The 26,196-nt window shown below is 42.3% G+C and overlaps 2 protein-coding genes across 7 annotated transcripts in view; one reads left to right on the top strand and one right to left on the bottom strand.

Annotated features, from left to right (window-relative positions):
* Window positions 1–6,686, top strand: part of rgs19 (regulator of G protein signaling 19) — a 41,111-nt gene extending 34,425 nt beyond the window's left edge. For all 6 annotated transcript variants that reach the window (XM_019260171.2, XM_019260172.2, XM_019260173.2 and 3 more), the window contains 2 exons: window positions 501–735; window positions 3,770–6,686. In XM_019260171.2, coding sequence (XP_019115716.1) covers window positions 501–735; window positions 3,770–3,958 — 424 coding nt within the window. In that variant the 3' untranslated portion in view covers window positions 3,959–6,686. The remainder of the gene's footprint in view (window positions 1–500; window positions 736–3,769) is intronic.
* Window positions 6,687–10,683: 3,997 nt separating this feature from the next.
* tcea2 (transcription elongation factor A (SII), 2) lies at window positions 10,684–20,068 on the bottom strand. Its single transcript, XM_019260170.2, has 10 exons — window positions 19,777–20,068; window positions 16,780–16,842; window positions 14,693–14,798; window positions 14,513–14,600; window positions 14,241–14,428; window positions 13,734–13,790; window positions 13,176–13,330; window positions 12,749–12,895; window positions 12,599–12,670; window positions 10,684–11,083 (listed from the first exon to the last, which is right to left on the bottom strand). Exons 1-10 carry the CDS (start codon window positions 19,843–19,845, stop codon window positions 11,075–11,077), a joined length of 954 nt encoding a protein of 317 aa, XP_019115715.2. The 5' UTR covers window positions 19,846–20,068; the 3' UTR covers window positions 10,684–11,074.
* Window positions 20,069–26,196: the final 6,128 nt, after the last annotated feature.

The raw sequence follows: 26,196 nt of genomic DNA, 5'->3' as shown, positions 1-26,196 counted from the left end.
CCCGCAACAAAAATCGCAACAAAAATGTAAAAAGCAACTTTCAGCGCAATTTTTTTTAAAACCTCATGCAACATCAGGCATTTTAGGCCGCAACTATTTTTAAAAAAGGCCCGCGAAATCCTGGTGGGACTGATATATGTAAAAGAAAATTGTTTTTTAAAACTTAGTGGGTGTGGCTTATATTCAGGTGCTCTATAGTCCAGAAATAGGGTTAGGGAAAATATGGTATTATAGAACGATAATTTATTGGCCCTGTTATATATGATGCATCAGGCCATCATACAAAGAACAACAAGCATTCACATGTTAGGACCTTGTGACCTGTTTGAGATGGTAGATCAACACAGTAATTAGGATTCATCCTCTGGGGACCAAGATGTCACATGTATGACCTGGTTTCCTGCCAGTATGATTCAGAAAACATTCATTACTTCATTAAAACACAGTATATTAAACTGTAATGATTCGTGACACCACATTTCCTCTCTTCGTTCGTACAGCACCAAACCCTCAGCAGAGGAGATCCGGCTCTGGTCTCAGTCCTTCGACAAACTGATGAGGAACCCGGCGGGTCGAAATGTTTTCCGGGAGTTCCTGCGGACGGAGTACAGCGAGGAGAACATGCTGTTCTGGCTGGCCTGCGAAGACCTCAAACAGGAAATCAACAAGAACAGCATCGAGGAGAAAGCGCGCTCCATCTACGAGGACTACATTTCCATACTGTCGCCAAAAGAGGTGAGAGACCCATTGGCTTACTTAAAGTCAGGAGCTTTTTTGGGAAGCTACGCATTGTGGACGGGCAAATCTCTTCAAACCCACCAGACTCAAAAAGTCATTGTACCGTCAGTGATTGTTGGATTAAGAGATCAAGAGTTTTATGTAGTTTCCATCGACGTTGAATAAAACGTGTTTTGAGGCAATCAAACTGATCTTAGTCTGATGAAAGAGAGGACGGGGTTCGTTTTTCACGATTGGTTCACAGAATGAATTACATAACTTCGGCAATAAATGTTGAAGCACAACCACGCCCAATTCAAACCCAACAGGAAAGTTTCCAAAAACCTATGACAAGATTTCAAGTTTGGATTCAAACTATAAATTCCTACAAACACTTGTTTCCATTCTTACTGCTACAAACATTAAAGACCCTGAATCTCACAGCTGAAGGCCGCTGTGGATTTGGGTTTTTCCAGTAGCTTTGCAGGGTTGTGTCATTGTATAAATTCCAAGAGATTATTTCTCGTTAATCACTTCAGGATGTTGAACCAATCGGGGCGAACGTTGCTCAAGAGAGTGTCTCAGAAATGAGATGATTTTAATTTAGGGAACTACGAAGTTTTGAAAACGCTTTCTGATGAAAGATCGGCCTGATGTGTCCGTGTTGCTTCATCCGTCAGTCAGTTGGTCTTTCATGAGCCACAGCACGACGCCGCAACAACAACAAGTCCTCCAAAGGAAATGAAGTTTACTGAGCACGTCATGCTCCCAGAGGATGAACTCTCTTAGCGTTTAGGTCCTTACAGTCAAACTTACAGATCTCAAATGTGCATAAGTTGATTTCTTTGTCATGTAACATCAGAGTGAACTCTTTGAACTGTCGGTCAGACAAAAGATATTTGATGACATTAAATTCAGCTTCAGGAAACCTTGATGAGTCACAAAAACATAATGCTCAAACAGTCCGAACCATAATAAAGATCGTTCTTGTTTTTTCTGCGTCTTTATCTGAGCTGAAGTTTTGGTGCACGCTGCACATTTTCAAGGTTTCTCATGTCAGCTGTTTTGCACATGCTCAGTGTTCACACCGACACCACCACCCTCCTTAAAAACATGCGAGCTGTGCTGATGGAGCCAGCGATTATAAACACACACACACACACACACACACACACACAATGTGGTCAATGTGTTAAAATTTATTTTTTCTGGCGAGAAACGGAGGAAACATTGTCTGCTTTATTTTTAACTTCCTGTGTGTGTGTGTGTGTGTGTGTGTGTGTGTTTAACAGTGGTTGCTTTATTTAGTTTGAGCACTGGAGGCTTTGCTTGTCAGGCTCCATCACCAGTGTGTGTGTTGGCATGTTTAAACACTGGTGTGTTTGTATGTACAGTTGTCTGCATGTGTGTGTGCATGTGTGTGTGCATGTGTGTGCATGTGTGTGTGTTTACAGGAAGCTATAAATTGCCGCTCTCATCACCTTCTGGCTGTAGAAGCTTTTTATAGAAGCGAACACTAAAATATGGAGATATCCAGACGTGTGAATCTGGCAGAGAAGATGCATGCCTGACTGTCTGTCTGCACGTCTGACCTTGGAGGGATGCCTGTCTCTCTTTCCCTGCGTGTGTGTGTGTGTGTGTGTGTGTCTTTCCTAAATAAGAGCGGAGGGAAAACATATGAGAAAGCTTGTCGCTCTATAAATATCTGCTGGTGCTGCTGTTACTGCAGGGCCACTCTGAGTGTGTGTGTGTGTGTGTGTGTGTGTGTAATGAAGCCTTGATGCAAGTTAATTAATGACAAAACTACAGAGCATCAAACACTTTAATAAACTTGTTGTACAGAGACAGTCTGAGCGTCCTGATTGGCCGGCAGCTGTTTCTGCTTTTCAATGATGCTGCGTCTCTTGACACACTTTGGACTGTTGACAAGTATTTTGATGACACAGACTCCATGAAACCATAAGATATAAAATATATATTCTAATGTTGTATGGACTAAACAAAAAAATGATTAGCAGAATAAATAATACAAATACTGACCGTCTTTACATCTTAAAATGTGTCTCGTATTCAGATTGTATGGAGTTCATGTGATCACATTTACAGCTGCTGTTAACGTGTCCACTGTAACCAGCAGATACGATACTGTTACATGTGGCCAGGAGGTAGAACTGTGTGTGTGTGTGTGTGTGTGTGTGTGTGTCTCTCTCTCTCTCTCTCAGGTGAGACTTATTGTCTCGTCAGCCTGAGCTGACTTAAGGAGGTGTGTCTCTAGTCTCTCTCACCTGGTGAGGAGGTTGAGCTCTGGTTTCTGGAGTCTGTCGATCCGTTTGGGTTTTTGTTATTTTAGTTTTGGTTCGGAGGTTCCCTGGTCGTCCTGTTTTCGGTCTTTTCTTTTCTTTTCTGTAGCGGGTTGTAGGCAGGTTTAGTTTGGGGGTGCGACGGCTGCTGGCTGGCTCAGTGTTCTCTCTCTCTTTTGTTTGTTTTGGCCGGGAACCTCCAACCCTTTTTGTTTTGTTGTTTTCTGGGGAATTATTTTGTTTGTTTTTGAATTAATAAAGATTATTATTGTTTTTGTCTTCATGTTTTCTTTCAATATGTTTGAGGTCCGTAACAGTTACGTACAGTAGATGGAGATCTGATCACTCTGAATGTCACATCCTCGCCTCGTTTGTGCAAAAAAAAAAAGAACAACAAATCTATAATATAGAACATGTAATAATTTTATGAATCAGGCCGTTTTATGGGCCCGCTTTTCACTGCTTATTTTTCCTCGCACTGCCTTTCTTCACAATGTGCATTCCTGTTATTTTAGTAGTTTGAACTGAACCGAGTCAAAAACAGTCACCGACCTGCAAACTTCACAGTCAGTTTAAAAAACTCGAGCATGCTGGAGAAGAGTTGTTTCCGCTCTCGTAGTCGCGGTATGTGGATCACATTTCCACTTAAATGAGCTCATGATGCGTCTGATTGGCTCGCAGCCTGTCCTCAGTGTATCCGCGGTGGATTTCCACCTGTGTTTTTCCACTAACTGAACTGCGTTTCTCTGCAGGTGAGTCTGGACGCCCGGGTTCGAGAGGTGATCAACAGGAAGATGCAGGACCCGACGCCTCACGCGTTCGAAGACGCCCAGCTACAGATCTACACGCTGATGCACAGGGACTCCTACCCACGATTCCTCTCCTCCAACATCTACAAGTCGCTCATTCACGGCGGCTCGCGTACCTCCTCCGAGTCCTAGTCCACCTTTCCTCCTCTGATCCTGATCCTGCACTAAACGGGATCGACGCCAGACCATTTCACCGCTTCACCCTCACACAGACTTTTCCAGAAATGATCAGTTCACGTCTCCGAACCCAAATCTGTCAGATTACTGCCAAGACTCTCTCCTCACTACTTTTTTTTTTCTCCTCCACATCCTGAACTTTTCGGTAGTGTTGCCAACACGTCGTCCTTCTCCTGTTTCCTCTACTCATCACTTCTCTCCAGCTGAATCCTCTCCCCTGATCCTTCCTCCGTCTATAAGATGAGAACATAACGTGCCGTTAAAACAACCACAAATCAGAAAACAGACGTCTTAAAATTCTAAATTTGACTATTTTATACCGATGAATGACATAAATATTATTTCCTCACGGTCTTCCTCAGTGGACGGAGTTTGCACTGTTTTAACATCCTGAGCGAACTCTGTCCTCTGAGGACGGAAGTAAAAAAGCAAAGTAAGTGGACCTTGAGTCAGAGTGAGCCACCGATCACGATATCGATACCGAATCCAACATCAACAAATCTCGCTGACGCGGGTCTGTTATCACTGCTAAACTTGTCAGTGCTTGGCGGTGACACTGGTTTTAAATTTCAAACATATCTTTGGAATTTCTGTGCCGAAATCCTCGTTAATTATCGGCTCACTGATATATCAGCTGTGAGCTCACGTTGGCCCACTTGGTCTAAAAATTTATTTTCTACTGGACGTTTTTCTTCATCCTTCATCTTTCCACCTTTCCTCCTCCTCCTCCTCCTCCTCCTCCCCTCGACTCACCTCCTCCTGAACGGAGAAGGAAGCGCTCTGGATGTTGAAATATTTCTTCTGGGATATCGTCTGCTGTTATGTGGAGACGCACGTGGTTACTTTGGGAGATTTTGATACATTTCAAGGGGAGAAACTCTCTCTCTCACACACACACACACACACACACACACACACACACACACACCTGTGCCATGGATTTTTACTGAATTGCCCCTCCCCTCATGACCGTCCAATCACCTTTAAGAGCCAGTTAAAGGTGGACTTCCAACCACCTCATCGCCTTGTTTTCACCCGGCGGTCATCCACGTCGGGACTGACGGAGGGGCAGAAGAAAAAGATAGACGCTGTCTGACTCCGTCTCTCTTTCTTTGTTTCTTTTTCTCTCTTTCAACTGGAAAACACAGGGTGCTCCCTCCATCCATCCATCCCCCCAGCTACAAACCACAAAACAAGTTTGTGTCTTCTTTTTTATCGTTAATTTAACCCCCCCCCTCCCTCGTTTGCTGGATCAATCATTTCACTCCTGTGACAAACAAAAAACGGACGAACGGATGGATGTCACGTCCTTCCGACTACTGATTTACAAACAGACGAGACGTCTATTTTTTAAGAGAAAACTGTACGAGACATTTTCATGATGTTGATTTTTGTTTATTTGGTTCCTTCCACTCGATCCCCTTCCTGGATTTTATTTTATTTTTTCTTTTGCAAGAAGAGGAGGATTCCTCTGAGACTGTACTGATCCCCCCCCCACCCGACACAACACCACAGACACCACAGACAGGTGCAATAAAACACTGGAGTTTGGAAAAACAACACACACACACACACACACACACACACACACACACACACTCACTGAGTTTGTGTTACTATACTTCAGGGTCTCTTCACGTCTACTTTTACCTGTGCTGTTCCTCTTTTTCCCAGTAACGTGTTAAATGAAGCGATGATGCACTCTGACCCGTGAAGTTACAACAAAATAACGCACCCCATGGAGTGTGTCACTTTTCATAGCCACCACGGAAACTGACAATTATCTAAAACACAGTAAATGTTTATTCACAGTGAGGATAATTAGTCGATTCATGATTTGATTCATTGATTAGCTTTTCATATTTCTGTTTTACATGATTTTAAATTGAATATCTTTGCAACTCTTTTTAGAACTGAATATGATTTGCATTTTTCTCAATTATTTTTTTATTTTTTTATATTTCGTGACTAAAGGATCAAAAAATAATTAGCAGATTAATCGATGCAAAACATGGCGAGATGACGAAACTTGAAATGATGTGGAGTTTTAAAACTAGAAGTCCTCATAAGTGTAGTAACACAAACATACACACGTAGATATACATACACAATACATGCGCGCACACACACACACACACACACACACACACACACACACACACCAGGGTGGCCTACCTGGGCACTGCTGCTGCTGACCTCTGCCTCTGTGACCTCTCACCTTTGACCTCACCACTGTCTGTCGCCCACTCGGACACCTGCTCCTGATTGGCTGCAGGGAGGCTGCAGGGCTGAACTGTGGTTGGTCGATTCAGGAAGGGGGGTGGGAGGAAATCCCAGGTGCAAAAAAATATATATATATAAATATATATATATATATATAGATATATTAATGAAAAACAACTAATAAAAAATATATAGAGAAAAAAAAGAAGATATATGTGAGATGGGACGCTTACACCCAGTGCTTCATGGGAAATGTAGTTTGAGGAAAACAAATGTTTGTAGTTGTCTGCACAGGCAGAAACGACAGATTTAAAAAAACAAAAAAAAGATGCCGAGGTCTTAACCGGACTGATCGCTCAGAATGCATTTATCTTAGTATTGTTAATGTTATTTATTTTATATTTTGTTAAAACTGTGATTTTAATTGTACATATATAAACGGAAACCCTTGAACATCCAACGAGAAAGTGTGTTTTGTGTGTTTATCACTTCATCAACCCTCGACCTCTCTCTGCCCTTCTGAAAAACTACATCTCCATAATAAGAATTCAACATTTTAAGCTGTGAAAATACATTTTCTGAAAGTATAAAGACTGGACGCCGTATCCGTGACAGCTTCAGACTCTGTGGCACCGTCATGTTTGGGTTCTGCTCACCTCTCCGTGTCCACGCTCTGAGGTATAACTCTTCATGCTGTAACCATAGAAACCACGATGTAAATATGACCGGACATTAGTTACCCAACCCACGCACACAAACAAACAAAGTCTGTACACACACGTCCTCATAAAACAGAAAAGTTCTCACGTTCATATTCTACTCGTGTCATAGTTTACGTTACTGTCGTGTTGAGACGTCACATTCTTGTCTACACTTCGGATCAGCATGAAACTCTCCTGGTTGAATCCATCCATCCGTTATCTGTAACTGCTTCTCCTCATCAGGGTCACGCTGAGCTGGAGCCTGTCCCAGCTGACGACACAGAGACAAACGATCATTCACACTCACATTCACACCTACGGGGCAATTTGGAGTCACCAATTAACCTGATAAGGTTCGTGTCTTTGGACTGTGGGTGGAAGCCCACGCAGACACAGAGAGACTGTGCAAGCTCCACACAGCCGGGATTCGAACCAGGAACCTTCTTGCTGAAATGCATCTTTATTTGTTGCATCACAGCAAGAAACATCCAATAAGCAAGCAGCAGTTTCTTTCAGTTCAGGGTTGATTTCAGCTCTTTTAATCTGTTTTTGCTCTGACTAATGACTTAAACTGCTGAGGCTCATGGGTATTGTAGTACTATGATGTCAAAGTTAACGAACAGTTGAAATAATTGAAGTGGTGGTGAAGTGGTGGTCCGAATGTAAACCTGTATGATTATCCTGGAGTCCCGTGTTTCTGTGTTACTGAACATTGACACACCTGGAACACGTGATCCCTCACTGACTTCCCAGCCATTCACACCAGGCGTGTTCCTCTCCTGCATTTCATGACTTCCGTTCTTCCACTTCAGGTTTTTCAGTTTCTTAAATTTTATTTTCGAGTGTTGCTTCTTTATTGGAAAAACAATCACAACTTGAGATCTGTGGACCTCTAGTGGTCTTTTTCCAGTATTGCACACCATGAAAGATTTAATGAATAAATAATCAAATAAAAATATACAGTACATTGTTTTTTGTTAGTTAAAATCAGACACATTAATGTAATTACTTACATTTATAATGTCGTGTGTAGTTTGCAAAGAGCGCTCAGTGTGTGACTTCAAGCATTTTCTTCATAATAATAATAATAATAATAATAATAATAATACAGATTAGTGCCTTCATCTGTTGTGTTTCTACATGTTTATGGTAATTAAAATGATCTAAACAGACAGGCTGACCTCACCACACCAGCCATGTGAACAGGAAATGGTTGCAGCGATCCAAACAGACACTTGTGAATGCGACGCTGCACTCTGAGTGGACGTGAACCGAGCGGAGACGGGCGGAGCTGCTGCAGGTCACGCTCACTGTTGATACTCCCAACACTGAGTTCCTACAGGAAACCAACATGCACAGGTGTGGTCTTTTTCCACAGTTAAACTGTAACTTGATATGTTTGTGTTTAGGATTCATTCACACACACACACACACACCTACATACAGTATGTACTCCACATTCTCACACACTCCCACACTTCTTTTTTTTCCCCTCAGCATTCCACTGTCTAGTTTTCTGTTGATGATAAACTTCACTTTTCCTGCTCATAACTCTGGCTGTGCTTTCCGTCCTTTTCAGACTTTTTACTGCTTCAGAGAACTTTAATGTTTAGTTCTTTTAATACACGTTAAGCATCACCAACAATTCAGATGTTGTCCTCGTCATCTTGTACCTTTTTTTTCTTTGTAGTAGATGTCCGGAAAATTAATTCACGAGAAAGACGAGAAAGACACATTTAGGCTGATCTCTGTAGACCGATAACTGCACATGAATGCCAATGAAAAATTCAATCCTCGTCAATGCATTCCTGGTCAATACTACATGGACTACAAACTGAAACACTTGAATGTTGAAATCTTGGTCCCTTGTCTACAGATTCTGCATTTATAGATATTGGTTTGTTGATATTATAAGTGTTTACAACTTCAACTTGGTGAGTAAAAAAGTTTTCCACTGAAGTCAAAATGGCCGGTTGAAGATTTTTCCGCCGTTAAAAACCAAACATGGTTCAAATCAGAGACTACGTGTTGGGTTTGTGTCCTGTTTGCTAAGTAACCGCTTCCCTCTGTGATCCAGCTGCCCTGCGTTCTGTCTAAACCACAAGACTTCTGTTTTCCGTCCACCAAGGAGACACCTAACAGAACCTGGTTTCACACAGGCCCTCCGGTGTCTCTCCACCTTCGCTCTCTCCCATGCTCATGTATGGAAAGAGCTCAGCTGGTGTTTCCACAACAAACACAACAGGAGCTTTCTCCGCTCTGCTTTCTCGCCACTTTTCATCACCTCTGTCAACACGCTTCGCACCGCCGGCGACTCGGGTTCATACTCGAGTCAAATGTGATTTATTTTATTTAGCGTTCGAACTTCTGGTTTGGTGAAATGTTCTCAGAATGATTAAAGGTGACGCGGCAGTGATGTGTGTGTGTGTGTTCAGTTTCTTCAGTTTGACTCCACACCGTACACTGAATACACAGTGACCGTCAATTTAAGGCGATCAGGGAACGTCTGAAGACAGTATAATGTGACAGTGATGGAATAAAGGAATGTATTTGTTCAACTGATGAGGTTTTAAAGGGAAAGTCAACATCACATGAGACAGATATTTTTTTTAAACTTTAAGACTTTTTAAACGTTTTTCCTGAATTTTTCTTTTTAACGTCTTTTATTGTTTAAATGTTAAATCTGGAAGTAAAAAAAACTACTTTTGTGAATTTTTATGACTTTTTGTACATGTTTTGTACATCATTTTAATCAACAAAAAAAATTACAATTTTTTTTTTTAAGATTGTTTTTTGTGGAAAATTTAGAAATGTTAAACCTATGTTATGTTTTAAAGTCACAAAAATTGTTTTGTTTTTTTACAATTTTCTAAATTTTTAAAATGTTTAAAAATATTCAAAATGTAATGTAATACAACACTGACGACTGTTATGAAATTAAAACTGAAAACAGGTGTCAAATTTTTCAAAAGTCGCAATTTTCCCCAAAATATGTAATGTAACCTTCAGAAAAAAGTTTTTTTTGTGTGAAAAACTTTTACAACTTTCCAGAAAAGTCTTTTTTCTGAAATTTTTAACTTTTTTACTTTTAAAAAGTCACGAGTAGACTTCCTGATAAACCATGAAAAGTTGTTGATCGTGTCATCCTGCACTCAGGACTAATTTTACCTAATTTTTCTCTGTTCTGACGCTGCCATAGTGTTTCCTGTTGGACAGATAGCTAAAGTTCTAGTTAAAGTCTGTGTAAAGTAACAATAAATAACCACAGAAGAAAGTGTTATTAACCACCCAGCCAAATTTGAATGATTAAAAATATCAACACGTTTATGAAACTAGGTGTCAATATCAGGTAAAAATGAATTCTCAGCTCCAGGACTGTGGGGGCGTGTCCTCTGAACGGGCTGAAGCCACGCCCACCTGTTGGAGCAGTCGAATGTCGGATGATGATCAGAAAATGACATGACTAACTTTGAAACACTCTGAGCTGAGATGAATTCATCTCTGTCTCTCTGCTCAGGGTGGCCTCAGCGTGTCATCGAGCCGCCCTTTAAGGACAAAATCCTGAAAACTGGTGAAAATCTGTTTGAACCTCTGACTCCACATTTCAGTCATATATGATCTCGAGTCACATTTCTGCCAATATATGAAGACAAAAATTTATATTTTACCAAATTTCATTAAGATCTGTCAGAAAGCAGTTGATATATTTTGCCCAAACGTGCCAGAAAGAAGAAGAATAAAGAAAGTACAGCGGTGTCGGCTTAATCCAAGAGCAACTTTAATATAAATGTTATAGGCAAAATATGTGGCAGCGTAACATGGCAAAGAAAGGCACATCCACTGTTTCCACAATGTGATTTCAATCTGGCTTAAAGCTTCTATCGTCTATCATAAGAAATAAACTCTAAGTGCTCCGTACAAAACAAATCAAACCAATAAACGACACGAACCGGCATTTTTTTTTCCTCTAAATATATTACAGCTTTAAGTTTTTATATATAAAAAGAAATTATACAAAATAAAGAAAAAAAACCTTCATTTTTTAAATCCACATTCAATTCACTTTAGTTTGTTTCATGATAGAACACACACACACACACACACACACACACACACACACACACACACACACACACACACCTCCTCTTCAACAGAACTGGAAGAAAGACAAAGAAAGATCATGATTAAACATTCTTTAAAGATTCATCAATAAAACTCAACATTTTTTAAAAACCTGGTCTGAGTCGGTTCTCCAGTCAAACTAAAACAAAGTCTCTCTGCCTGCAGGCCAGTAGAAAAAATAAAACACACATTGAAGTGTGTGTGACGTCACTTTGTCAATTTGTTTCTGTAAATTTCACCAGAAGTTTAAACATGAAATTTGCATATTTAAAATGAACTCAATGAAGGAAATCAGATGGGGAAGTTTCACAGTGATGTCGACATGAAGTGTCTCCAAATATCTGAATATTTTATATTTTAAAGCAGGAGTCTTCAACCTTTTTCAGCCCAAGGACCCCTTGGACGAGAGACAATAAAAATAAAAAACTGCCCTATAATAACTTTTATATTTACTTTACCTTTTATTTCACCTTAATAATCTCTTTATAAACTGGGATATTAGCCTGTGTGTGTCTGTGATTGATAAAACATTCATGCATGATGGAATAATCATCGCATATTAACATTTTGTTCTATTTTTTAGTTTTTAGTTTGAAAATTGTCAATTATGACAAATTGGCGGACCCCCTGTAGTACCTCTGCACACCCCCTAGGGGGTGGGTCACAGACCCCTGTTTTAAAGAGAGCTTTGTTCATAAATCATATGGTTCATAAAAACACAAAGATGATTTATGGAGTGATCTGTAACAACCTGTGACTCTAATGTCGACAGCAAGAAATCTGGATTTATCCAATTTTCAGAAAATGTGTGCAAATAAGCTCAATTGCATATTCAAACATAAAATTTAATGTAAGTAATCATCTGAGGAGGTTTCATGTTGATATGAGTTTTGTTTCCTGTTCATCTGCAGATACAGTTTGTTACTCCTGCACCACATCACATTATATATCATGTAATCAGACTTTCCTAAATTTAAACCAATCATATTTAGTAACTTTGGAGAATCGATCTGCAAAGATGAGACCTCCTGATGTTAAAGAGGCGCCATGTTTCAACACTTCCCACAAACCATCAGCTTCTCAAATTAGTCACTTCACCTTGACCTAGAGCCGGGAGCAAAATAAGGGAGGGAGGGAGGGAGGGACCGGAAAAACTACAAGGAGAGGAGGAGGAAATATGGAGTGATGAGATGGAGGGAGGGAGGGTGAAAAGGACAGCAGGAAGGTATGAGACGTAAACAAGAGGTGGAGGGAAGAGGAAGGACAAAAGAGGAAGCAGAAGAAAGGAGAGACATGAAGGAGACAAAATTAATTAATAAAAAAAAAGATGTGCGGGAGAAAGATTTGGGAACGAAGAAAAACAGACGGAAGAGAGAGAGTGAAGGAGACGAAGAAAGAAAGAAAGTGAAGGTGAGTGGAGAGTCCAGTCTCTGCTGCCATCTGGTGGTGAGCGTCTGTCACTGACCAATAAAGCGCCTTCACTAAATACTGTCCTACATATCCCAGAATGCCTTTCAACACGAGACACAATATCAAACTGTTTCTTTACCTTCCATCGGTTACCGCAGCTGTTGCACAGCACAAAGGTGGTCATGGGCTCATCAGCACTGCGGGTCTGCACCTATAAAACACACACACGATGATGATGAAGCACCTTCATCCAGACTTCATCCAAACTTCCTCGCGTGTGCGTTAATACCTGTGTGTACGTGCAGTTCTTTCCGTGACACTTGCTGCAGATGAACATGTCCGTCTCGGTTCCTCCCACCTTGGACAGCTGATGCTCTCTGATGGACTCTTTGGTCAGAGCCTCTCTGATCTGCTTCAGCTCTGCGCTCGCCATCTCCTGCACACACACACACACAGACACACTGACTATGACTAAAATCATGTTTGAGAAGCGGCACATCGTGATGATTCACGGACATCCTCAAAAGGTCAAAAGTATTGAAGGAGACCTGGGAGCTGTTTGGTGTACAAGTACGTAAACTGTCCAACTATGCAGAAACAAGGCTGATGAAAGGTTGTCACCGTGACATCTTGTAGATTTGTTATTTCCAGACGTTCTTGCTCAGGAATTCATAAAGTTGTTCTGAATTTGAGGAGGAAGAGAATTAATTATGTACCTCAGCAGTCATGCTGGCGATGCGCTGAGGCGAGATGTTTCCACACAGGACGTTACGCCGCAGGTCTGGATTCTTCTGATCCTTGAGGTTGGAGATGCGGCTCCGTAGACGAGATTTGTATTTCATGTCCGTGGACTTGAACTCCTGGAAGATCTGTGGGCACGACGAGCAGTCAAGGACACTTAAATATCAGGGGATGGAGATACATGTTTGGAACATCCTTAGTGTTCTGAGTGACTGAATTTTGGCAGGAGAGAAACTCTAAGAAGTATCAATTCACTGCAGATTTGAAATGTTTTGCATGTTTGACAGGCTGCACGTTCTATGAATGAAGAGGAGCGTGCCAAGTTTGCACAAGTCAAACAAAAACACACAAGATGATCTGAGAACACACGGCTGTGAGAAATGTCACACCGCTACCGTGCAGCAGCTCACATGTTTGTCTAACAAAGTGGAACACACCCCGTCGACACACACAGATCAACATCTTTTCGCTCAGGTGTGAAATCCTGTTTGTTCATCACGTACAGGTCAAGCGTCGATGACATGAAAGGATATCCTCTTCGATTTGTGCCGCGAGGTGCTCACAGTCCACGCCGATGGTCTTGTGGTCATCTAGAACAAACACACACACACACACACACACACACACACTGAGCGTCATGCACCTCATCTCTCGGCATTCTGCAGCAAATGGAACCATTTTTCACTCAAGAAAGTCCGGCACTAGGGTTGGAAAGTTCTGGGAATTTTCAAAGTTGGAATAAACTGGGAATTTACAAAATTGAAGGTTGGCCCTTTAACAGTGAAAAATATATTTTAAATTATTATTATTTTGCATGTCTGCTTATGACAAAATAAGTTTATATTTATGTTTGGATATGATACAGTTTGTTTAAATTACCACAATTTACAGTTAATTCACATAAATTTCCATGATTCCCATTGTTTGGAATATTTCCGAAATGCCCCAGCTTATCTTCCCATGGAAAGTTGCTGGAAATTTACCAGAAACCCTTTGCAACCCTACCTTGGTCACATCTTGATTGTCTATGTTCAACTCACCGTCAGTCTGCAGCGCTGCCACCAGCAGCTCTCGACACTTGTTCCGCACGCTGTTGGTGGTGACGGGGGCCGGGGGGAAGGAGGTGGTCCGAGGTGGGAGGGTCGGGGTGGTCGGGCTGGTCGGGGTAGTGGGGGTGGTGGGTGTGGTGGGTGTGGTTGGGGTGGTGGGAGACTCTCCTGACTTCTTACTGTTGAATGAAGCAGAAATGATGCGATAAGAAGTGTAGCGGTGGTTTGGAGTGAGAGAAACGGGACATCGCCGTGCGACAGACCTTTTCTCGCTGCTGCCAGAGTCCTTGGAGGTGGACGAGGACCTCACAGGAGAGCAATCCTTCTTCTTCTCCTTCTCCTCTGAACCGTCTGTGACGACACAAACAAACAAACAGCCGTAATCCCTCTAACCCGTCCTCACTCCCGTTAAATAAAACTCTAGAGTCTTCACGCACACTTACCCAGCAGCTTCTTCCAGGACTTGATGAGACCTTTGGCGAGAGTCTGAACTTCTTCATCTGAACTCTGTTTCCTCACCGCGTTCACCGACATGCCAACTCTGGTTGACTACAGAGAGAGTGAGTGAGGAAGAGTAGCATGGGAGTTAACTTTACAAAGTTAATAGCACAGTGGGTCCCCACATGTGTACAGGTCGAGATCCTGAATCAGGGTGACATAGAACCGGCCCATCCAAAGGTCTGATCTCTCTCTTGATGCTTTTGCAAAGTATAAAAATTGCATAGTAGTCCTTGCACTGCTATTCCTGATTCGTCCACTAGGGGGTGTGTGCCTGGATACATGGATCTTGCGTGCCTGACAAGCGATGGGCCTTCGCCAACAGTAGCCCGAAACTTCTCAAAGATTTTAATTAGCTGAAGATTTGTAGTCAAATTAAGCACAAAAGACATTTGTTGTACAGATCTTGCTCGACTCGTACTCATTAGTGATGTGCCGGTCGAGAACGAGACGATTCAAAGAGCCGGCTTGTTTAAGTGAACGATGGGAGCCGGCTCCCATCCCAACAGAACTGATGAAGAATTGGCTAAAATGACTGCAAGTGATTTCCAACCCTTCTCGTTTCTATCTGCTTTGTGTAGCTGAGTGGTTCTTCAAGCAAGTTAGTGCAATCATTGGGCGGTATCAGGGAGTTACAAGGGACTGTACAACTGTAAATGCAATTGGCTACAGCAATTTATTTAAAATTTAAGTGATATGTGTTCAAATACAAATCACAAGTCAAAACAGCGCTAAATTTACCTGAATTATAAAAAGGTTGAAGTGGTAAAATGAAGACCCGAAAGAATCGACTGTTCTTGGTGAGCTGAGAAAATGATTCCCGTCACTCGTACTCATTCACGCTGTCAGAAGAAGTTCCCTGAGCTGGTGTCAATGGAGCGCTGTGCCGTGCCAAGTTAAACAGTGAGTAACATGACCCTGACCAGAAGTCAATACTCTGAAAAGACAATGGATGCATGTGCAGTTATATTCAAAGACGTTGATAGTTCATTAATTGTGAACTTGTACTTCTCGAGACTAAAAGATTGGGGGAAAGTTGTCATGACCTATAGATTATCATGCAGTGGATTTGCTGCTCTGGCCTATTTGAGATTGAGTTGGGCTGCACGGCGTGTCGCACGTAGACTAAAATGAGTTTGACCCTGTCTGAAACGGTAACCAGCACTACGGGGGCTTGTTGAAAACGCGCCACAGGAAGGCCAAACCGAAGGCGTCGCCGCAGCTGCGACATCCTTTAGTTTATATTACAAAACATGGTGAATACACCGTTCAGTTTGACTTCAACCTATTATTCTCTTTGTCCATACAAGCTCGGTTGATGAAAGTCGGACATGTATGCTTTTTTAAAACCAGGTGTACACAGACGTGGTGGAGTTGTACCGGTCTTTAGCTCTTACAGAGACGGCGAGCTCTCAGTGATGCTGACCCTTTAGCACCAGGCTGTCAACATGTTTATTTCTGCTGTGAAGTTGTGACATTTGAACATGGGGACTTATGGAGACTCGTTTTTGTAGCCAGCCTCAAGTGGACGTTAGAGGAACTGCAGCTTCTGGCACAGCAGTTGTCGCCTGTGCATGGCTCGCATTCAGACGGGATAAGTCGTAGCAGGGTTGTGCGGTGGTGAGTGAAGCTGAGGTGCGTTGCTGTGGGAGAGTCTAAAGGATTAAATACAAATTAAAACTTCTCTCCTGCACGCCGGCATGTTTTTTTTTTTTGCTGACACTGATGGTGCAGAACCAGAACATCAGACCTGATTTCTAAAACACTTCATATAGTCAGAAGTACATTGCACCTTTAACTACGCCCAACAATGAAGAACACTTCTACATCACTGCTGTAAGATGACGAGGCAAAAACTGGGATTTCAGCTGCTGCTTTGCACTGAATGATGAATATCAGCAGCTTCTTGATCGTCCTGGTGGACTTAGTTTATCAGACTTGGTACTATAAGAGGAGCACCATTACTGGTATCAGCTGAGTGTAGGTGCACTCAGCGGTAGCAGTGACATGGCAGAAGGGTGAAGTGAGTTACCTGCAGCGTCTCCAGAGACATCTTGATGTTTTTCAGTTCCCTCAGCAGGTCCAGAGCTCCATCCTGCAGTCGAAACAATAAACGAAAACCATCACATCACTTTCTTAACCCAGAAATCGACTCCTCAGTGAGTGAACACCTGGAGGATGAATGCATCTTTAATCTTTCATCCATAACCATCCATCTCTGCCACGGTGTCTCCGTTTAATGAACAGAAATGTTTCAAAGTGACAGATTTGTTTCAGTGGACGTCTTTCGTCTGACCGATTAAAGTCAAGGTGGCATTTTGGGTTGAAGGTGAAGATTCATGGTTCCTCGCAAACACTCCCACCCACAGCTGAGCAGCTGTCACCCAGACAATCGCTCAGTGTGTTCTCAAAGGTTACGGAGAGAATGATGGAGGCACAAGATTGCATTTTAGTGAGCGGGTCTCTTGAACTGTTGGTCAATTCACATGTGGGAAAATTAAGATAATCCCACAGCTGCACAGGTCAATGGGACGTAACGCTCTTTACATTTAAAAAACTCTTTGACAAACACAAGAGAGCAGAAGAGTCAGGGTGACATGAGAAGAGGCAGGTGAAGTCACAGGGAACGGGACAGAAACTTTGGCTTCCTGTAACAAAAGAGACGGTCCTGCAGGGGAAAAGCTGGCCGTGTTCCCACGCTGCCACATAAAGCAACACAGAAACAAGAAGACATGCACAGACAAGGACGAACGGAGACAAAGGAAGACTTTAGAGAGAGGTCAGAGGAATGAGGGATGAAGGAGAGGAGGGAGCAGGAAAGGTGTGGAGAAATAAAAGAGTAGAGGAGCTGTACAAAAAAGGAAAGACAAACCTACCGTTACACCCTGAGACCCCAAACAAACAGTAACAGATCAAAACAATACTTTACAAAACTGGAATCATCCATGTGAATCATTTCCACTGATACAGTTACATGGCTGCAGATTCTTAATCAACTGTTTGCATACAAACAGATGAGCATGTTTCAGTCATGTCTGCTGCTTCAGCTGCAGCATGCAGAGTCATTAACACAGCATACATGCAATCCAAGGTCAGATCTCATCAGAAAGGTGCCGAGTCATGATTTTATATCGAGTTCATCTATTCAAACATGAACTAAAGAGAGATAACGTAAAGCTACAGGCTCACGTGTCCGGCTTATTGACAACAAAAAGATATTCCAGCCTCACTGAAGAGTCTCCTTCTGAATTCAGACAGATTGATAACTCATCTAACAGGAGAAGCTCGGCATGTGGGGGCTCCGATCAATGTGGCAGCAGTCAGACTGATCAGCTCTACTCGGTCAAAGATCATTCCTGAGGTGATCCGAGCAGCCGGAACTCGTCCCCTTCCTGTCCCAGACGGGGACACTGCACAGGACTTCTGGAGTCTGGAAATCCTACTGTGTCTTGGCGCCATCGCCAGGAAGCACGACACCGTGAGAACCGTCACTCGATTGTTCTGATGGCTGCACGCGATGCCCGGTACCAGTGCAGGTAGTAACAGAACGTACTACGACAAAATGCTGGAGTCGTATCTGGTTACAGTGTTTATGGTGCATCGGTCACTTTATCCAAACCACAGAGCAGGAGGTGGAAAACTACCGACACTGCCAGGAAGTATCACAGAGACACCTTCAGCATCACGGCGTCCCAGCAGGATAATTACATAACCCGCGCTGATTCAGCGGATCCAGATGTCAGATGTATCCCATCCAGCTGCACGGATAGCATCAGCGCAAACTCAGCCATCCATCCAGAGGAGGGGAGGCAGGTGACGACCTCCTCGAGTCAAGGTTGAGCTCAACGCAATCCCTCCAGATTCATATGCAGGAATCTGTTCATGAAGATCAGTGGAGACCGAAGCTGAGCTCAAAGTCAGACGAATACAAAGTTTCTCTGCGCTCAAAAGGTTTGGAGCCAATCGCGGTTCAAGATGCAACTTACACACTTAAAGTGTGATGTCGAAACTCGAATCCTTCCGTGCACAAAGTGAAAAGAAGAAGACATCTCGTGTCCTTTCCTGAACGTCAAATTGACCTTTCTGCATTTATGTTTGTGATATGCATCCATATCAAACAGTTCTGCTGTGTCACGCAGCAAAAATGCAACAAACTATGACGAGTGAGAGAAGAACCAGCTCAGCTCGGAGTCACGGAGGCCAAGTCCTTCATTTATCTTGGCAAAGCTGCAGCAGAGACGTGAAAGCATCGTCACTGATTGTTACAACCATGAAACAGCACAAAAGTGAAAACACATTACAAGCACAAACCAGAAAGTGTTACCTAGCTAATTATTGTACGTGTTCATTTGTAAAATGAGGTAACATGTTAAAGGTTCATGTTAATATTAGTGAGGTTAAATATTCTGAATAAAATCTAAAAGTTATTTGTTTGAGAAGCAGCTTTCTGAGTCAGTGCTCAGACGTTCAGTTTTGTTTTCTTCCATCTTCTTTTTAAGACCTGACTTAACAACGCTGATTATTTTAATAAAGTTAAAGTTATTACAATGTTGATTCTTTTTAAAAATGTAAATATAGAAGTATTTAATTAAACACAGATGGAGGTCAAACCATCCAGCTTGCAAACAGAACTATTGTTAGATTTATTTTCAAAATAAAAGTTCGGAATGTTTCGTGTTCTTTGCAAAATAAAAGAACAAAACAAAAAAAAAAACAAGTATTCTGCTGCACAGATTATATTTATGTGATATTTTCTGACACATTCAGTTTGACTCACTCTGAGCTGAGCTGACTACGTGATTGATTCAAGGTGCGGCTGTTTTAATTGGCCGCTTCTTTAACCAATGGCTGCCATGATTTATTGTAAACTATGTGCAAAAAAACAGAAAGAGCAGCTCGCTGTGTGAAACACACACACACACACACACACACACACACACACACACACACACACACACAGTGTTTCCAGAAGGTTCCTCTCAGCAGCTGCAGGTAGAGCTCATCACCTGACCTCGCGCTCTGCACTCACCGTGTTCTTCTTGGTCACCATTTTATCCAGCTTTTTGGCGATGCGCTCCACCTCCTGGTTCTTAGCCATGTTCTGATTCTGAGCGGATTTTCTCTCCGTCACTTCTTCTTCTCCTTCTTCTCCTCCTTCTCCTCCTCCATTGATGTGAAGACAGATCCTCTCCCTCCCTCTCTCTCTCTTTCTTTCCTTCTCTTTACGCAGCCTGTCTGACTCCTTCTCTCCCAGCTGCTGCTGCCTGCCTCTCGTTTGTTGTTGTGTGACACTGTGGGACGCTGGGAGTTGTAGTTTTTTATTTTTCCAGGGGGGGAGCTCAGTCCAAATTCAGCCTGGAGCCAGAACTTTTAAAGGGGACTCAGCAGTCCTGCAGCGAGGAGGGTGAAGAAGACTCATGAAATATTAAAACAATCATAATGCAGCACATGGATCATTTCTCATTTTCTTTTGTTGATTTAGTTAATTTAATTCCATGCAGCTGCTGCGTCATGATAGATCCACGTTTTCAGAGATGAGATTTCCTGACTTCATTCATGCATGCAGCAAAAATCCCAACCTGACAGCGATAAGAGCCGAGCTCCACGGCTCACAACACATTTCTCAAGTGCTGCTGCTGCTGTCGGTTGGAAGTTGCATGTTGTGTTGATTTAAAGGAGTCTCTCTGTCTGAATCTGGTCCAAGCCGTCCTGCCACAACAGATCAATGCAGACAGATAATAAGTACAGGACACTCTGCGAAATGTTACAGCCAAGAGTAAAAACATCTGGAAAGCTTAGTGCTGCTGCAGTGATTCAAACAAAGTGATGGAGAGAAACTAAAATCTAAAGGTGTCTCCTCCGCTCGGCTCAGTAAATCTGCTCTTTGTTTTCTCTTTTAACTTTCTAGTTAATTCTGACGGGGTGCGAGGCCTCAGACACGTTACATCACTTGAACTGTTTGAATTTTCTCTCCAGTTGAACATCTGTGGAGAACATGTTGAAAAGAAATCTCTCTCTGGTGGAAGTAAAGACATAACAGCTCCATCATGTCTTCAGATGTTCTTCATTCAGGGTGTCTGAGGCTTCAAACAAGCTGCTGCTAACTTTTCAAGCCCAGAACAAACACAGCCACACATGCATGATCTGTAGATCCTCTCTGGACCTGGAGTCTTTCATTTGAACTGTGTGCAGTTAGTTCAGGACAGAATGAAGGACATAAAGTATAATGGAGACACACACGTGACTTCAGAGAGTGATTTAAGCAACACATGAATTGCATGTTGTTTCTTTTAATCTGGAAACTTTTGTCTCTGAAACTTTCAGTACCTTTGGAGGAAAGTTTCATTTTGATTCCCTCTGAAAGACTCAAATCACAGCCTGCATGTACTCACCGTGTCCGTCCTCTAGATGTCGGTGTTGTTACGTTATCGTGTGCTCGTCCTGTGCAGACAAACTCTGTGAAACATCATCTCACTGGAAACTGTTTCTGTGTCTCCAACTCGACTTGACCACAGTTTGATTCAGCTCAGTAATAAGAAGTGTCTCCACACTTTGTCCCAGTAATGATGAAGATCCTCACGAGACCTGATGAAGGTTCTTCATGTTCTGATTTCCTCCATTTCAGAAAACATTTAAACAATTATCTTTATTCATAGAACACAAGTGCATCACAGAATTCATCAAACAAGATGAAATATGATCAAAAGGATTTCTGAATAATATATTATGTTGTCTGTATGTTCCACGGCCCCTTCATAACCTCCATATTCTCTGACTGTGTCTGCATTTCCAGTTTAGTTTGTCTGCTCAGATATTTCGACCTCTCTGGAGTCTGATGTCAAATGTTTCTCTGCTCCAGACGAGTTCTTCACAAACACAACCTCTAAAAGTTGTTAGGCTGAAGCTATCTGTCCATCAGGAAACTCTGTGAATCACAGAGAGTCGAAGCAGGAAAAGCAGCAAATGTATTCTGTATAAAATCTGATCCAGTTCAACCAAAATCACTGAATAAAGTTCTAAGGTGTTTGTACAGTAATCAGTGAGGCATCCGCAACTTTTTATGGTTTATCAGGAAATGACAAACTCTAAAATACCATGAAAATAACTCAAATCTGACTTTTTTTGTTACTGTTGGGTCAGATCCTGGAGTATAGGTGACATATGTTCTGTCTATTGCACGTCTGTCCGTCCTGGAAGAGGGATCCCTCCTCTGTGGCTCTTCCTGAGGTTTCTTCCACCTTTTTTCCCTGTTAAAGGTTTTTTGTGGGCAAGTTTTTCCTCACTGGAACCGAGGGTCTAAGGACAGAGGGTGTCACTCCCTGTACAGATTGTAAAGCTCAGAGGCAAATGGACTTTGTGACTTTGGGCTGTACAAATAAAATCTGATTTGATTTGATATAGTGCAGAAATATGTGTTAAATTTGAATATCAGTTTGACTTCATGGGGACTTTAAGGCCGTAAACTGTGATAAGTGGACCTTACGTCATTTCAAGAAGACATTAAAGGCTGAAACTCTAATATCAGCAAAAGATGCATCTTGTAAAACAGAGGCTGTTTATTTATGTCAGCGACGAGCAAAAATAAATAGAAACATCCCATATTTCTTGTGTAATCTAGAACAGATTACATTTTTAAACAAACTTCCCCGACATTGCCTGCCAGCTACAACTCAGACCGTAAGACTCGACCGTAGTGGTCCTGTCTCTTTCTCTCTCTCTCTAAATTTAAATCAGACTCTCCTCTCTGAATTCCAGACGAGTAAATAATTCTTGGAGAAACTTCTTCTCTCTCGCTCTCGCTCTCTTTTTTTTTGGTCTCATGAATTCTTGCTGCTTGATGTCGGCAGCCAAGAACCTCCTCCAGCTGAGATCTGCAGAGCGGAGCTGGCAGCGACATCAACAGCTGCTGGGTGAGATAGCTGCCAGTCTGAATGTGTGTGTGTGTGCACGTGTAGGTGTGTGTGTGTGTGTGTGTGTGTGCATGTGTAGGTGTGTGTGTGTGTGTGCACGTGTAGGTGTGTGTGTGTGCATGTGTAGGTGTGTGTGTTTACTACACAGAGCCTGAAGGTATGCAGCGAGGGAGGAAAAGATGCAGAGGAGAGAGCTGATTGAAATGAAAACAAAAGCAGCTTCTTCCTCCTCTCATCGTCACGTCTGCTTCTTTTTTTTTCTTTCTTTTCTTCCTTCACATGAAATTTTCCTGGAAACATGACATTTCATTTGTTTCATATATTAATTTGAGGAAGGTTACATCATTTTGGACGTTTAAAGCCCCACTGTCTAACTTTTGTACCAACGCTTTACGGCACAAAGTCACATACCACCGACTGTTTACCTGATTTTGGCTGCTCCGCCTCAAGTCTCTGCGATTTACAGAGTTTCCTGATTGACAGTGAAGTAAACTGCTGCCACCTGTAGCTGCCGTTAGCTAATGTTAGCTCAGTTTGTCAGCCAGGCTAACTGGACTAGAGTTGTCACGATACCAAAATGAGTAACCACGATACCATACCAGACAAAGTATCGCGGTTCCGGGTATTATCGCGATACTGCGGCCTTTTTTTATTATTATTATTTTTATAAACTGCAATGTATTTGTACAAGTTAGTTTGAAACAACGACGTTTGTTTTTTAAGCAAAATTAGTGTTGCCACTGACGAAGACGCCACGGCAGACTCGCTGCTCGGGCCCGGTGCTTCTGCCATGGTGAGTGTGTTGTCTCGTGTCTGGGCGAGACAGAACTTTAGCTTGTTGTTTGTTTTGAAGCGAGTTTCTATCGAAGCGGAGCTGTCTTCGCGGAGTTCGTTCTTGCCGGCAGAAACACACGAACAGCCAATCAGCTAACAGACGGGCGGACCCAGCGTGCGGAAACAGCCTATCATATCCCTGGACGTCACCAGTAACAGGCAAACAGCCAATCATTCAGCAGCTGTGTAGTTCGGTTGCGGTTCCATGTTGGTTTGTTTACAAAGGAGTAGCATGCAGTGAGAAGCCGGGAGGAGAGCAGAGGCCGCTATGTAGCGGAGACTGGCACCGGTAGTATAGTAATCCACGGTAGTACCGTCGTGTAAAATTTCTAGTATAGTAGCGACGGTTATGATTTGGCACCGCGGGGTACCGTGTATACCGTGGGTATTGTGCAACTCTAAACTGGACTGTGACTGTCCACCGGGAAGAAGAAGAGGAGGTCGTGGGTGAATGCTGATCAGAGGCAAGGTCATGCCAGAACCCGAGCTGGACAATGGAACCACGCTCAGCGTCCTCTATGGACATGACGGCAGAGGGAATGTTAATGCTGCCGTCAGAAAAGAGAAAATCTTTTAGTCGTCGTGGAAAGTTTGGAAAATGCTTTTTTCTGTTTTCTTATCTTTCACCCCTCCGTTCATTTCATCTTCTGTTCTCATCTACTCTATTCTTTTCGTCCATCTTCCACATCCTTTGCTTCATCTTTTCTTTCCTCTCACCATTCAATCCTCTTTTCCTCTTTTCCTTCCATCTCTTCCTCTGCCATTCCTTTCTTCTCCACCTCCTCCTTAATCTACTTTCTCATCCCTTTCTCTTTCTTCTTCTCCCTCACACATTTCTGCAGATTCTCTCTTTTCCTTGTATTGTCTATTTTTTTTTACTTCCTTCTTCTCTCCTCTTGTTCTCAAACCTCAGTTTCGAACAGTTAGTTGTTGTTTGATGACGTTTGATGGTGTTTTTTCTCTGCAGACCCTCAGCTTCCACTGAGGTTAGTATTTTGAAGATTTTTCCAGTAAAGAAAACAGATCGGGGGATCAGAATACCCAGAAGCAGTCCGTCTTTAAGGTGATGCATGATGAGGAAAAATGTGGATCAGTCAAATGAGTCACACTTTATTCCTTTCATCTGTAATTTTGCAAGAATTTCCTCAGGAAACAGCTGACGTACTTTTCTGAAACCTTCCTGGAAACTGAAATGTGACTGTCCATTTACGAAACAATCCGGTAATATGCAAATCTAGACAAATAAAAGCCTTATGTCGTCTTCTTTTCATGGGCCCGGTATAGCACCCTGTGGTATGCCAAACCTTGTTAACCTTGTTGAGTGTGAACCTGCAAGGCTGTCTTTGCTCTCAACCAGCCAACAAAATGTCGGATTTGAACACAAGAGTTCCCTGTTTGTTTTCCTGTCAGTCAACGTTGGTTTCTTTTAACCATGACCGCATTCGTCCCCTGACCTTAACCACATGGTTATTATTGTAACCATGATGACGAAGGTCCCCTAACCTTAACAAAGTAGCAATTTTAACACAGACCATGATCTTTCCCTATACCATGGCCGAGTTGTTTTTGTGCCTAAATCAAACCAAACTTTAACCATAGTGTTGTCACTGTATAACAGATTTATTTGTCAGAAGTGATTGGAATAGACAGATAAACGTTGTTGTCCCAGAGGCATCAGACCAGAACACTCTTTCATGTGTTGCTCAAAAAGGCAACAACATATTTTATTCATTTGAAGTTGCTGGATGATTTCCTTGAGATCATCTGAGCTTTGTTTGCTGTGAGTTCTACAAATCAAAATTTGGACATAAAAGAAGGTTTTTGGTCAGTTTTTAAAAAAAACTGTGGGCAACAGTCACAATAAATTGTTAGATAAAAAGTTACAGATGACAAGTTCCGAGGTCACTGCCACACCTGTAGTTTGGTTATTTTGGTCAAGACCAATGGAAGAAATTATACCTCTAGTTCTGGTCTGGTTCATGTTCTTGTAGGAATGACCTGTCTGAGTCATGTGGATGGACAGGAAACTTGATCAGGGACAATCCTCTCACTCACATACCCAAAACCGTCCATTAATATTTAAATTTAAAAGGATTTAAAAGTAGTTTATCTTCTGAATTCATGCTAAAGGTTGTGAATAATGATGGTGTTTGGATTCTCGATGGTGTTTTCTGACCTTGCTCTGTGGAGTCTTTAGGATTAACTTCTGACAGCAGGAAGTGTTCGTTCTACCTGGAGGAGATCTATGTATCCAGGAAATGTTTGTTCTGTGTGTATTAGATCAATGAAACCTGCTATCAGCAACTGAATTCAGGAAGTACCCTCTTCTTGTGATCTATGGAGTCATTCGAAGTCACCTCTGACGCCAGGAAGTGTTTCTCTGCTCTAAATGGATCTTTGGAGTCTCAGTTATTGACCATCTGAAGCAGGAAGTGCCCACTCTCCTTGATCTGTAGCTGTTCATTTTGACCCCTTGGCACCAGGAAGTGTCCTTTCTACTTATACTAGATCTATGGAGTCACTGCTCGTTATGACCTCAGGCAGGAAATTTCCTCTCCGTTGGATGGATGGAGCTATTCTTATTTCCTTCAGAAAGCAGGCCAAGTATTGTGTTGTGAGTCGGCTCCTTCTTCCTCTCTGATGGTAAATGAGTCTGCTGAAGCTTCGTCAGAGCAGAGGCTGTTTTCATCATCTTAGATGTGAGT

The sequence above is a fragment of the Larimichthys crocea genome, chromosome XV, assembly GCF_000972845.2.
Source record: "Larimichthys crocea isolate SSNF chromosome XV, L_crocea_2.0, whole genome shotgun sequence".
Classification (NCBI taxonomy): domain Eukaryota; kingdom Metazoa; phylum Chordata; class Actinopteri; family Sciaenidae; genus Larimichthys; species Larimichthys crocea.
Note: the sequence above shows the minus strand (reverse complement) of the source record. Positions and strands in the feature narration are given on the sequence as shown.